The sequence below is a fragment of the Trichosurus vulpecula genome, chromosome 6 (assembly GCF_011100635.1).
Source record: "Trichosurus vulpecula isolate mTriVul1 chromosome 6, mTriVul1.pri, whole genome shotgun sequence".
In the NCBI taxonomy this organism is placed as follows: Eukaryota; Metazoa; Chordata; class Mammalia; order Diprotodontia; family Phalangeridae; genus Trichosurus; species Trichosurus vulpecula.
Window position 1 is genome coordinate 282315602 of NC_050578.1, and position 12868 is coordinate 282328469.

At 49.0% G+C, this 12868-nt stretch overlaps 1 protein-coding gene across 2 annotated transcripts in view; it reads right to left on the reverse strand.

Moving 5' to 3' along the window:
• Positions 1–4996: 4996 nt before the first annotated feature.
• Positions 4997–12868, reverse strand: part of TSPAN32 (tetraspanin 32) — a 29215-nt gene continuing 21343 nt past the window's right edge. Inside the window, exons 5-8 of one of the 2 annotated variants that reach the window (XM_036765601.1) lie at positions 7903–8004; positions 7471–7554; positions 6464–6547; positions 4997–5600 (exon numbers count right to left, since the gene is read on the reverse strand). In XM_036765601.1, the coding sequence (XP_036621496.1) occupies positions 5505–5600; positions 6464–6547; positions 7471–7554; positions 7903–8004 (366 nt within the window). In that variant the 3' untranslated portion in view covers positions 4997–5504. The remainder of the gene's footprint in view (positions 5601–6463; positions 6548–7470; positions 7555–7902; positions 8005–12868) is intronic. The other variant, XM_036765602.1, reaches the window with a different exon arrangement.

The window sequence follows — 12868 nt, forward strand, 5'->3', positions numbered from 1 at the left end:
CTCTTTCCTTTTATAAGTTCATTCACGACCAGGCAAATATTCCTAATACTTGGGCCAGAGGTAGTGGGTGCTAAAGAATATGCAGCTAAATAAATAAAGTGTATTAAAGATATTAATGTATTGATATATGTTATGCATGTATTTACATATTAATGTATTAATATAGAAATACCAGAAGTTACAGGATCAACAATTCCTATATGTGATAACCTGGAAATGCAGTTGATGTCATCTGAAATTTATTGTTTCTGTATTTCTAAAATTATATTGTATTTCTAAAATTCTCTTAGATTGTGTAATTTGAGAAGACCATTATGTGATTTTAGTCTGAGTTTGATATATGTGAATTGGGTGCTTTTAAAGGATGTGATGAAAATTTGGTAATTTTAAACTGTCATATTTGGTTTAGAAATGTCTTTACCTAGACTGAAATGAGTAGTCCAAATTCTACATACATAATAATGTTTAGGGCATCATTACATTTCTACAGTATAAATTTTGTTAAAGTTTCATTAGGTTAAGAAGTTGGACAATTGCTGTAACCCAGGAAATTATAACTTCCAAGTTTTGTCTGAAAGTTCAATTGAAATTGTTTTTGCTATAAATCAAGTATTTATACAAAGGCCTTGTTGGGTCCTCTTGTCATCTCTGTCAATTCAGGATACATTGTGAACTGTTAAAATATGGTTTTATAGGTAATAATCTTTTACAATGCTAAGAGTATTGGGCCTTAGAAATTAAAATGTTACCACTAGGGATTAAAATAATTTCTCTTGTAATCTAGATGTTGTTAGATTTATAATTGTACTTAATTAAGAAATTGAGGTTGTTAACCATCTAGTCATGAATTCTTATCAATCTTGTGTAAAGCTTTCTGTGTAGAGAAATTTCTATGAAAAATTTTTAAAGTCCTCTTAAACTTTGTTATTGTGATAAGGTAAATTTAATTGAGTATGTAATTATAGAAATTAAGTGTCCTCTACATTACAACACCTTTTGACTAGGGAACTTTGCAATATCTAGGAATTCTGTGCAATATTTGAGAATGAGGACATTTTCCACCAACTTAGTTAATGAATCCCAATGTTTAAAGGTTATTTTGCTTTAAAAAGGAGAGAGACACATCTCATTTTAGAACTTTCAAAATAATTTTTCTTCATGAAAGTTTAGTGACAATCCCTGTTTATATCAGGATCAATTTTAAACTGTTTTAAAGAAGGGAAAATACTTTTGAAAAATGCTCTGTGAAATCTTTTTGTATGATTTTCAGAAGGCCTGCTGAATTTCCACCTGTAAGCTAATTGGTTGTAGGATAAGATTAGGTTTTGAGGATGTGGATCTTAAGGATACAGTTTTTATTAGTGAAGCTTGCCATCTGATGGGAAAGAACCCACCCTCAGGGGAAGATGATATGGCAGGTCTCTGTAATCAGAAATAAGCAGGTAGTGAGAAAAGGGAAGTTATCTGCCAGAATCTGTTACCATTGTGAAAGAAGTTGGTTTTATGAGGAAAAATGGAAAATTGGATAAATGCAAATATGTGAAATCTTGTTGTTTTAATCAAATGACTAGTTACATTGGTACTCTTGTATAGCCAAATGAAAGATAATATGGTTTCTAAAGTATTAATAGGAATAATTTGAAAAAAAAGGGGGAAAAGAAGTTTTATGAGATAATATTGTTTACAAATGTAAGGTTGAATCATTATCGCATAGACTAAGGCTGGGATTTAAAGTTATATTGTATCTATGTGAGATAGAGTTCTTAGATGTTTTAAGTGATAAGAGCAATCAGGTGTTGATACAAATAGTGTGATTAATTACTGAGACTAAATCAGAGACATCTTCAGTTTAGGGAAATAATTCTAAAAATGTTTTGAAAAATGTTTTTGTGATTTTAAGCGAGAGTTAGAGCTTATCAATGTGTAGAAGGCTTAATTCCTGAAGTGTCCCTTTCCTCCAGAATGAGTTAACACAGAACACCAATCCATCAACCTGTTGAGGTCAGTCATTAACCTCTTTTGTTTGTTTAAGAAGCTGGAATGGGATTCCAGTATACACAGATACGTCAGTAAAAGTATTAACTTATGAGTTGTTTTGTCTTGTGGTTGAAATGTGAAGGAAGACTGAGTAATGGGTTTGAAAGATTTGGAAAGGTAAATAAAGGTTTGAGAGGAAATATGAAAGGCAGATAAGAAAGTTTGGGGACAAATGGGAACGCTAGTTTCAGATGGTTTAAGTTAGTTGGGAAAGAGTGTGAGGAAGTATTTAGAAGATGGACAAAGTTATGTAACTTGATTTGATAACTATTAGCTCAATGAAATTTGGGACAGTCTTATCTGAAGGATATTTATTTGCTATTTAAGATTTTATGGGACTACAATTTAGTATTGTTTTAAGCTCTGGTTACAGGAATAGGTCACGTGAAGCCAGTAGTAGAATGGCAGGCATTACAAGCTGAGAACTTTAAAGGTGGATGTCTATGCCTGGGAAACAGTTTTGAAGACAACCTTGGACACGGCCTAGGTAGGATCTTCCTGACTCTATTTCCCAATTCTGTTATTTCCTTTCTAAAACAAAAAAGGGAAAATCTCCACCTGATTACTCCTAAGCCCTGCTTTCAGCATCTGGTGACTATAAGATTGGCTATCAGATATGACTCATGCCTGGAATCAAACAGAGCTAAGGAAGTTCTATTCTTCTGTTAGGATATATGACATAGTCCCTCTTTTCTTTCATAGCAAATTTATATTATCAAGAAGTTTTGTAAGCACGATGCTAAATCTGTTAGGTAATCGATGAATATTGGAATATTTCTGAGTTATTATAATATGATGCAGGAATGAATAGCTTACAATTTTTACCTACATTCATGGCCAAATAAAACATCGAAATAATATAGAGATAACATCCTCCAAAAGGAGGAAATTATTAGACAAAGCAATAAGGCAAAGATGTAATGTGATAAATGTCTAATAAAAGAAAGGGATAGCAAATTTTGAGAAAGGCAATAGGATCAGATTGATTCCCCTAAGACTTGTATACAGATGTGTATGATTGGCTCCAAAATTTATCAATCCTGGAAATTCAGGCTGATAAGTGTGTTTTGGTAATAAGATCTTAAATTTGGATGTTAGCACAAGAAAATTGTATAAGATAGTAGTACAAGTGAAATTATATCTCCTTTGTAAAGTATCTGTGTGATGATTTTAAAAGGAAGATGAGTTCAATTTATGGTTGGACCTTCATATTTTAAAGGATTCTTATACCAGGTACGAAATTTAGGTAAGGATAGAAACAGAGGATGATATACTCTGGTGTGTCTCACTCGCTCTTGGTATAACAACAGCAAAGAGCAGAGTTTTCCCATATTCTCCTTAACCCTCAAAAGCCCTCACTGCTGCCATTTGACCCCATTTTATATTATTCAATATTTATTTTCTACTCAGGCCTTTATCTCCCTAGGCCAAACTGAAACCTTGATTTTAAGAATTCTAGATTAAAAATGAGAAGCCCTGAGTCCAACTATTGGCTCTGACACTACCTGCGTGAGCATCTGACTCTCTGAGCTTCAGTTTCCCTCGTCTGATGGCTTCCAGCCCTACATTTATGAATCTAACAGCTCAGAGAGGCTGAACAAATTATGGCATAGGAGTGGAATGGGACATTACTTGTGGTAAGGAATGAGGAATTCAGAGAAACATGGGATGATTTTATAAACTGATGCAGAACCAAGCAAGCAGGGCCAAAGAACCAAAGAAAGAAAGACTGTAACAATGAAAATGAAGAGTTAAAGGGGCATGAATGGAGTCACCGAAAGACTGATATCAGTCCCGAAGAACTGGTCTCCCTCTTAGGACAGATGGATGTATACTCCCATTACCAGGCCAGGTTCCCATATTGGTGTTTTTTCTCTGTCCCAAGGGAAGGTTCAATATGGAGGGGTGGGGAGGGAAATTCTTCTGAGGTAAGGTCAGAAGGCATCAATAAAGCATTTTATTTATGTTTTTTTTTAAAAATTCAGAACAGAGATAATTTCTAGAGCTGCTGGTTGGATCAGGATGTTCCCAAATGGACAGCAATAGCTCTGTCAGGGACAGGAGCTTAACCAGATTGATTCAGGCCCAGGGCTGCTCACCAAGCTTCCCTCTTCTTGAGGTGGCTAAGGTCCCCTGCTGCTGACAGCAGCGGTTACCTGGATGAGGAGGCAGGGAAGCTGCAGACTTGGGGCTCCCTCTCCCTGAGAAGTCAGGGGGCATCCTAGAACAGAAGTCCAGAACCATTCTTCTCCATCATGGCCCTCTCTGGCAGGCTCTGGAAACCCCCTTGAACTCTCCTTGAATCTTCCTACTTGATCTGGCATTGGCTTGAGGCTATAATCCCCTCAACCAGCCTTTCGTTATCTCTATGCCCAATTCTCTGTCACCCTTAACCTAGCCCAAGCCTTCATTGTCTATTACCTCTGGAAATCCAGCTACTTCCCACCCTTGATCCTATCTCAATCCCATTCTCTTGGTTCCTGGCCTCTGACCTCTAGTCACTCCAGCCTACTGGACACTCCCATCAAGATCCTCTAGACCCCTCCTCCAATCACCCCAGCCTACTTGGCCACACCTAGATCCCTTCCGCAGTCTTCTGTATGTGAACGCCATCTTGTCTCCATGAAAGGGCTCAGGCCCCCTTGCACTAGTGATGCCAATGCTGAGATTCCTTAAGAGTCTGACCAATATGGTGGATTTGTAATAAACCTTGTTTTTCTTTGGCTGAAAGAAGGCTTAGGTTGAATTCATTCAGGCAGGACCTTGTGTTGCTATTTTGAGGTCCCACCAGTCTTAAACCTCAGCAGTGAAGCCTAGGAACCCTTCTCACCATCATGTTTAAAACAAGAAAACAAAGCAGCCTCTGTCTCTGGCCCATACCACCACATTATAATAGTAATAGTAAAAATGCATAAAATCACAAAGGAAACTAATTATATTGAAATACAGTTGTCAAAGATCAGAAGTTCCCAGGATCCCCTGCAATCTACCCACACACCCTCTAGGTGCCCCGAGAGCCCAAGCAAAGACTCCCCATTCTAGCATGTTGAGTGTGGTCACCGCTGGATCGTTTGGAGCTCAGCGAGAGAGAGGAGGGGCGCAGAGAGGGGCAGGGGGTCCTGGCCCCAGCTGGCAACTGTTGAGCTTTTCTTGCTTTTTGAAGTTCATTAAGCACTTTTCTCATAAAGTCCTGAGAGGGAGAGAATGCAGCTATCATCGTTCTTCTGGACAGATAAGGAAACTGAGGTTCCAAGAAGGAATGGCATGTCCTAGGCCCCGCAGGCAGTGGGGAGTGGCTGACTTCACCTCTAGGGCTCTCCCCTCTAAGCCACAGGTGGCCAGCACACTGCCAAGGGCTCCTGGCAGGGCTGGCTGCCTCCATCCTTGGGCAGGCTCCTGGCTGGACTGAAGGAAGGAAAGAGGACTCCCCCATTGGCAGCAGCCCCTGGGTCAGCCTGAGCCAGGCCCTACTGGGTGGTCAGTGTGTAGTGGCCCTTTCGGTCCAGGTTCCTGCCGTAGTGGATGGTCAGCCAGAGGAAGGAGGTGAGGAACATTCCATAAACCTAAGAGCAGGAGAAAGAAGGAGCGTTAGGAGCCAGCCCTGGTTCAAGGGGGTGGCCGGGCCTTCTCTAGGGAAGTCCTGGTCTGAGGCAGGAGGCAGGAGGTGGTGGGAGGAGATCTCTGACCTGTGCTGCTCTGCATCTGGAGGCATCCTCCAGTGGCAGCCCCATCTAATGGAGGGCCCTCCCACCTCTCAGTCCTAGTAGCCTCTTCTTGGAAGGACCCCTGTGGCCTTTGGCAGAGAGGGAAGGGAGGCAGGGGCGGAGCCCTTAGCCTCTGGGCACCTTCCCTGGCCAGCTCACTGGCTTTGGAGAAGGTGTCTGGGCCATTCCATTTCTCCAGCCCAGGGAGAGAGAATCCTGAGGATTTAGGCCTGGGAGAAACCTTAGAAGCCTGTGAGTCGAGCGAGGTCTGTCTTCATTTCACAGACAAGGAAACCGAGACCCAGAGGAGGGGGGTTCCTGACTCAGGGTCACACACACGGTGTTCTGACACCAAATCCATGGGCCACTCGCTGGGAGTCAGAGGACCTCATTCCCTCTGTGGCTTTGGGCAAATCCCGTCACTTGCCAGGGCCTCAGCGTCCCCGTCTGTAACATGCAGGCAGGGTCTGCTGGATGATCTGAAGGCCCCTCAGCTTGTGGCTTCTTTGAGTTAAAAGTTCTCCTTCAGCCAGAGGGCCTAGCCCAGGGAAGGATGCCCAGGCCGAGGAAATGGGAGGGGTCATCACGGGACTTGTTCATGGGCGAGGGGGAGAGGGGCCATCTTCTAAGGCTAGGCCTAACCTAACCCTGTCTCTACTCTGGACCAACCCTGGGGGGAGGAGGGAGCCCTAGAGGGGGTGGGGGGGAGCCAGGGTGGGTACCATGAGGGCCAGAGTGATGATAAACAGGAGGGTGACTAAGGCCAAGTGCTCCCTCACGAAGCTTCTGATCTCCTGGAGGCAGCCCTGGAAGGGAGGGAGATAGGCTGAGCAGAGCAGAGGCCAGTCCACATGCCCACCTTGAGGGAGGAGCCCTCCCCACCTCCACTCCCCTCAAGCCAGGACTGGCATCGCAGGAAGGGGTCCCCAGACAGCCCCCGCCCTCGCCTGTGCCAGGCCCTGCAGCTGCACATCAGCTGCCCGCCTCGGCTGGCTGAGTCGTGCCAGGCACTGTCTGGGCATTAGATCATCATGACAGTTCCCAGGAGGGGCCCTTTAGGGGTGGGGTGGGGCTGCCATGATGCTAAGGAGACCAGGCTATACAAGCATGGGGCAGAGGAGATGGAGGGGCTTAGTCCTTACATGGGCGTGGGGCTGGAGCAGGACTGTCCTGTGGAGGGGGGTTAGCCTGGTCTCTTGGCCCCAGGCAGGGGGAGTGGGGAAGGGACTGAGAGGCAGACTTCATCAGCTGGAGGGCAGAGTGGCCCCCAGCTGGAATCAGGCCTCCTAGGAAGCTGGGCCAGCCCTTGGCAGGGGGGTTGGAGGGACCAGCTTGGCTCAAGCGAAGACTGGGATAGCTGGCCTCTGAGCTCTGAGATTGGGGGGCTCTGAACCACAAGCTGCCTATCCCCGAGAGGGCAGTTGGGCCAGGGAGCCTTTCAGCCTTCCATCCACTTCTAGCACATGGCCGCTTGGGGCCCAGGGTCCAGAGACCCAGTTTTGGATCCTATCTCTTACTCACTGCGTGGCCCTGGACAAGTCACTGACTGCCTTGGGGCCTCAGTTTTTTCATCGGTAGGATGGGGACCATAGTGGTCCTCCCTCCCTGGGAGAGCTGTGTGTGATAGTTTTTGACGGGGGCTGCCAAGACAGGGCTAGAGTCCTCCCCACACTCCTCCCCCGGCCCCTTCCCAAGTGATCTGGCAGCAGTCCCCTGCCTTCCTCTGTACCTCTCTCTGCTGGACTCCCCTGCACAAGGCCTTTTCCTCATGTCCAAGCCAGCTGAGAGGTGAGCTCTTTCCACAGCAGCCAAACTAAAAATGGCAGAGAGGCCCCAGTGAGAGGCAGGCCAGGGAGCAGTCTGGAGCTGCCTGGCCTGTCCTCTCTGGCTCATCTCAGGCCAAGCGGGAGGGAAGATGCTGCCAGCAGCCCCCAGCACTTCTCCAGGCCCTTTTGTGAGCCCCGCCCCCCCCCCTCAATACTCCTTTAGCTCTCTTCACTTCAGAGGTGGGGAAACTGAGGACCGGGACAGGGAGACTTTGCAGGGTCTCCTGGGCCTTAGAACAGAAATCAAACCATTTCTGACACAGACTCTCATTTTAGAGAAGCTCCCTTGCTTTCCTTCCAGCCCGGGGCTCGTCCTCAGCCCGCCCAGGGCTCACCGTGTCATGGATGGCTACCAGCCTCTGCCACCAGATGTCAGAGACGTTCCTCATCGCCTGTTCATAAGCCAGGTCGTAGGTGTCAAGCATGGTGTTCTCCACCTGTGAAGAGCCCATTAGGAAGGCCGTGAGACTGGGAAACCCCCTCTGGTCCTGCCCTCTCCTCCCCCTTCTCTTCCCATCCCTGGTGAGCCATTACCCTAAATGCATGCTCCCACTATCACCACCACCACTCCACAGTGGCTCCTTTCTATCATCCCCATGCCCACCAGAGCCCCATCCACCCTCAGGGCTCCACAGTGGCTCCTTTCTATCATCCCCATGCCCACCAGAGCCCCATCCACCCTCAGTGCTCCACAGTGGCTCCTTTCTATCAGCCCCATGCCCTTCAAAGAGCCCCATCCACCCTCAGCCCTCCACAGTGGCTCCTTTCTATCATCCCCATGCCCACCAGAGCCCCATCCACCCTCAGTGCTCCACAGTGGCTCCTTTCTATCAGCCCCATGCCCTTCAAAGAATGCCATCCACCCTCAGCCCTCCACAGTGGCTCCTTTCTATCATCTCCATGCCCACCAGAGCCCCATCCACCCTCAGGGCTCCACAGTGGCTCCTTTCTATCATCTCTATGCCCACCAGAGCCCCATCCACCCTCAGGGCTCCACAGTGGCTCCTTTCTATCAGCCCCATGCCCTCCAAAGAGCCCCATCCACCCTCAGGGCTCCACAGTGGCTCCTTTCTATCATCCCCGTGCCCTTCAAAGAATGCCATCCACCCTCAGCCCTCCACAGTGGCTCCTTCCTATCATCTCTATGCCCACCAGAGCCTCATCCACCTTCAGCCCTCCACAGCGGCTCCTTTCTATCAGCCCCATGTCTTCCAAAGAGCCCCATCCACCCTCAGTGCTCCACAGTGGCTCCTTTCTATCAGCCCCATATCCTCCAAAGAGCCCCATCCACCCTCAGGGCTCCACAGTGGCTCCCTTCTATCCTCCCCATGCCCACCAGAGCCCCATCCGCCCTCAGCGTTCCACAGTGGCTCTTTTCTATCAGCACCATGCCCACCAGAGCCCCATCTGCCCTCAGTGCTCCACAGCGGCTCTTTTCTATCAGCCCCGTACCCACCATCCCCATCGTGAACACTACAATCACCTCTATCTGAAGAACCAAACAACTCTCTCATTTTGTGGAGAAAATCAAATTCATTCTATCTTGTAACTGATCCTGTTGGGTCTCTCCTGCCATTTTGTATGAATGCCTCAGGGACAATCCTTCAAATTCACTTCTGAGGTTCACTTTCCTCTCTGAGTTAAGTCTCAAAGTTCCATTTCCCTAAAATCACTATAATTAAAGGAAACCAGTCACCTCTGGCCCGCAAGCTCTCCTTGGCCAATCAGAGGAAGCCAGCCGTCTCTCTACCCTGGCTCCGTTGGAACTTCTAGCTACCAGATGGAGGGGAGGAAGAGGCTGCTGCCAAGCACACCTCCCTGAGTGCCTGTCAATCATCTCCCCAGGCCTCTGATGCTTCTGACTTTGTAACCAGTCATGTTGTCCTGCTCACTGCCTTTGGGTGAGACCCAGAACGTGTGCCTCAGTTTACCTTAATGTCACTCGAGACACGAAGGAGACTGAGGCCCAGACTGGTGACATTTCCAGAGCTTGTCCTGCCCTCTCCCCTCTCCTTCACCTCCCACCCACTGAATTCCTCATTCTCTGAGGCCCAGGTCAGGGACTACCTCCTCAGTGAAGCCCTCCCTGATTCCCCTAGATCAGGGGTGGGGAACCTACAATCTTGAGGCCACATGCAGCCCTCTAGGTCCTCAAGTGCAGCCCTTTGACTGAATCCAAACTTCACAGAACAAATCCCCTTCCTAAAAGGATGAAAGTGATCTTTCCTGGGCACCTAGGTGGCACCATAGTGCACAGAGCACTGGCCCTGGAGTCAGGAAGACCTGAGTTCAAACCCAACTCAAACACTTACTATCTGTGTGACCCTGGGCAAATCACTTAACCTCTTTTGGCCTTGGTTTCCTCATTTGTAAAATGAATGTCACAATAGAAGCCACCTCTGAGGATTATTGTGAGGATCCCATGAGATGATGTGTGTAAAGCACTTAGTAAGTGCCTGGCACACAGTAGGTGCTTTATAAATGTTAGCTATTACTATGATTCTTGTCACGTTGCTGGAGTGCTTTACCTCTGCCCCCCTCACTGACTCCCTTCCCATCTTGTATCCCTGTCCTCGGCTCGTTTTTAGGCCACAGCTTTGTCCTCAGGCACGGTGCCAGGCACACAGGGGTTCAGTAACTAGAAGATACTCATCTCCAGGCAGGGCAGGCCCTTGTCTCAATCCCTCCCCCATCAGGGGATGGAAGTGGCTGTGCCTGGGCCCTTGAAGATTTCCCCAGCAGGCTCCGCTGCTTGGTGGAGACCATGAGGACAGCCCCACCATGGCCAGTGGGGCAGCCCCAGGAGCCCCGGACACTGGGCTGGTAGCCACCAAGGCTTACCTGGCCACAGCTCAGGACGATGGTCGGCCGAGGTGTATGGGGGAGAAAACATTCCCCCCGAGGTCCCAGGAAGAGGAGCCTGGGCTCTTCCTTTGGCCTGGGAGACGCTCCTCAATAAAACAGGAGAGGGCAGCCCAGCACTGCCCCCCCCCTTCTCTTCTGTTCTCCCAAGTCCAAGTTGGAGCAGCCAATGGGAGGACATTTTTACTGTGATTTCTTACTGATCCCAATACTTAGGGCAGACAGCCCAGCAGCTCTCCTGCCAGAGAGAAATCAGTGGGCCAGACAGCAAGCATCCTTCTGGGAGATCTGGTCTTGGCATTCAAGGTCTGCCACAGCCTGGCCCCTCCCATCTGCTTTTCTGGCCTAGGCTCCCTCGGCCCCCCAGGCTCGGCTCCTTCCCCGCACATGCCAGGCAGATTCTACCTCCACACCTTTGCTCATGACATTCACCCTGGAATGTTTTCCTTCTGTAACAGGGGTTGAAAGCCCAGCTTAGGAGCACGGTGAGCACACTCTGCCCAGTTCAGTCTGCCACATGGAGGTTTGATGAGCCTGCTTAATGAATAATTAAGCCCCCACAATGTGCCAGGCACTGTGGATACAGAAGCCAATGATTAAGATAGGCCCTGCCCTACAGAGGACCCCAACCACAGACTCCTCTTCCATCTCTATTTCCTGGTTTCATGAGCACGAGGGTGGGCATCCCGCTGCTGGGGACCTGAGCTCCCCGTCTGGGCCCCCGTGGCCCCTCTGTCCTTCCCTGCTCTTGGAGACAGCTGAAACCTTGTGAGTTTCTAATGTTGGCAGAGCGTGAGCTGGCCACGCCTGGGATCCTCTGCAGCCCTGAGGAGTGACCGGCTTGATCCCAAGATGTGGGTCCAGCTATGGCTGAGCCCCATTTGGAAGATAAACTTGTAGGGGCTCACACTTTGCAGCAGCCCCCTCTGAACCCCTCTGCCCAGGCATGGCAGGGGGAGAGGGGAGAGCCAGCCACTGCTGAGGGAGGCCCGGCCCCCTTGGCTGCGGCCTGGTAGAGTGTCCCTCCTCACCTCCTCCAGGGTTCAGCTCCAGTGCCATTCCTGACCCCCTCAGCCTGGCACCGAGGCGCCTTGATGCTAGCCTTGTCTATAAGTGGTGTTGACTTATCTGCTGGGGTGGGTGTGGCTTCTCCTCAGTAGAGTGTGAACTCCCCAGGGCAGGTGGTTCTTATCTTTGTCTTCATATCCCCAATGCCCAGCATAATGCTTGGCACATAGTAGGTGTTTAACCAAATTTTCTGTCAAAACTTACTCCTTATCTATAATGATAATGATAAATAACAGCCAGCATTTATGTAGTGCCTACTGTGTCTTCCTAAGAGGTTGGTCAGCAGCCTAATTAGTAACCGAGGTGTGCCCTGGGCCCTCCTAGTGTCTGGCAGTGGAGAGCCAAGGAGGCATGCTCTGAGGAGGAGGAGGAGGTTGAAGCAGATGTAGTGCGTGAGGGAAGACAGAACAGAGGCCTCAGAGAGCATTTGGGCTCAGGGTGCCCACAGAGGCCCTCCCTTCTCCCTCCCCCGAAATCAGTTTATCTCTAAAATGAGAGGGTGACTTTAGACAGCTTCTCAGATCTGGTCCATGAGTTCTGTCGTCTCTCTCATGCTTCACACACACACATACACACCCCTTCATCATGTTACAAAATCTGTGAAATCCCCAAGGCCTTCTGCTTCTCCCCTTTCAATCCCTCCTCCCTAAGATCCAGCATCCCCATGGAGGATGGCAGGGAACAAGCCATGGGATCAGAGCCAGAGTGGGGGTGGCCTCCCTGGACCTCTGGAGCTGGGTGTGGCCACGGCCTGATGGGGAGGGGGGAGGACAGGCAGGGGTTCCCCCTCCATCGGGCTAATGAAAGCCCAGTTGTGGAAACAACTGGGGGTGGGCCTGGGGGAGGGTGAAGAGCAGCCCCCTCCCCCCCAAAACAGAACAAAACCAGAACCTGGGTTCTAAGGCTGCACAGCATCCCTGAGGTTCTTGCTCCAGGCAGGGCTTAAAATCTCATCCATTGGCCAACTTTGAAGTCAAGCCGCCGAGTAAGCCTTCATCAAGCACCTACTATGTGTCAGGCATCTGACACCTTAGAGATCACCCAGCGCAGCCCCCTCTTTGTACAAAGAGGGAAACTGAGTCTCAGAGAAGGCTGTACCACCTCATCGATAATTCATCTCCCTGGAAACCTTGGGGTAAACTTTGTTTCTGTGAATGAAATCCTCTCCCAAGGGGACGGGCAGGGAGGGGGAAGCATGGGAGGCCTGGGAAGTGGACGGGCAGCTCTGGTCAGTCAACAGGAAGGGCTATCTGCTTGCTGAGCCTGAGGCCAAGTGGGCACCTCTGGGACCCCTCTGGCCAGAGCCTTCCTCTGCAAGCTGGGGGCCAGCTGTGCACGTGGACTCCCGCGTGTATGTGTGTGTATGTACAT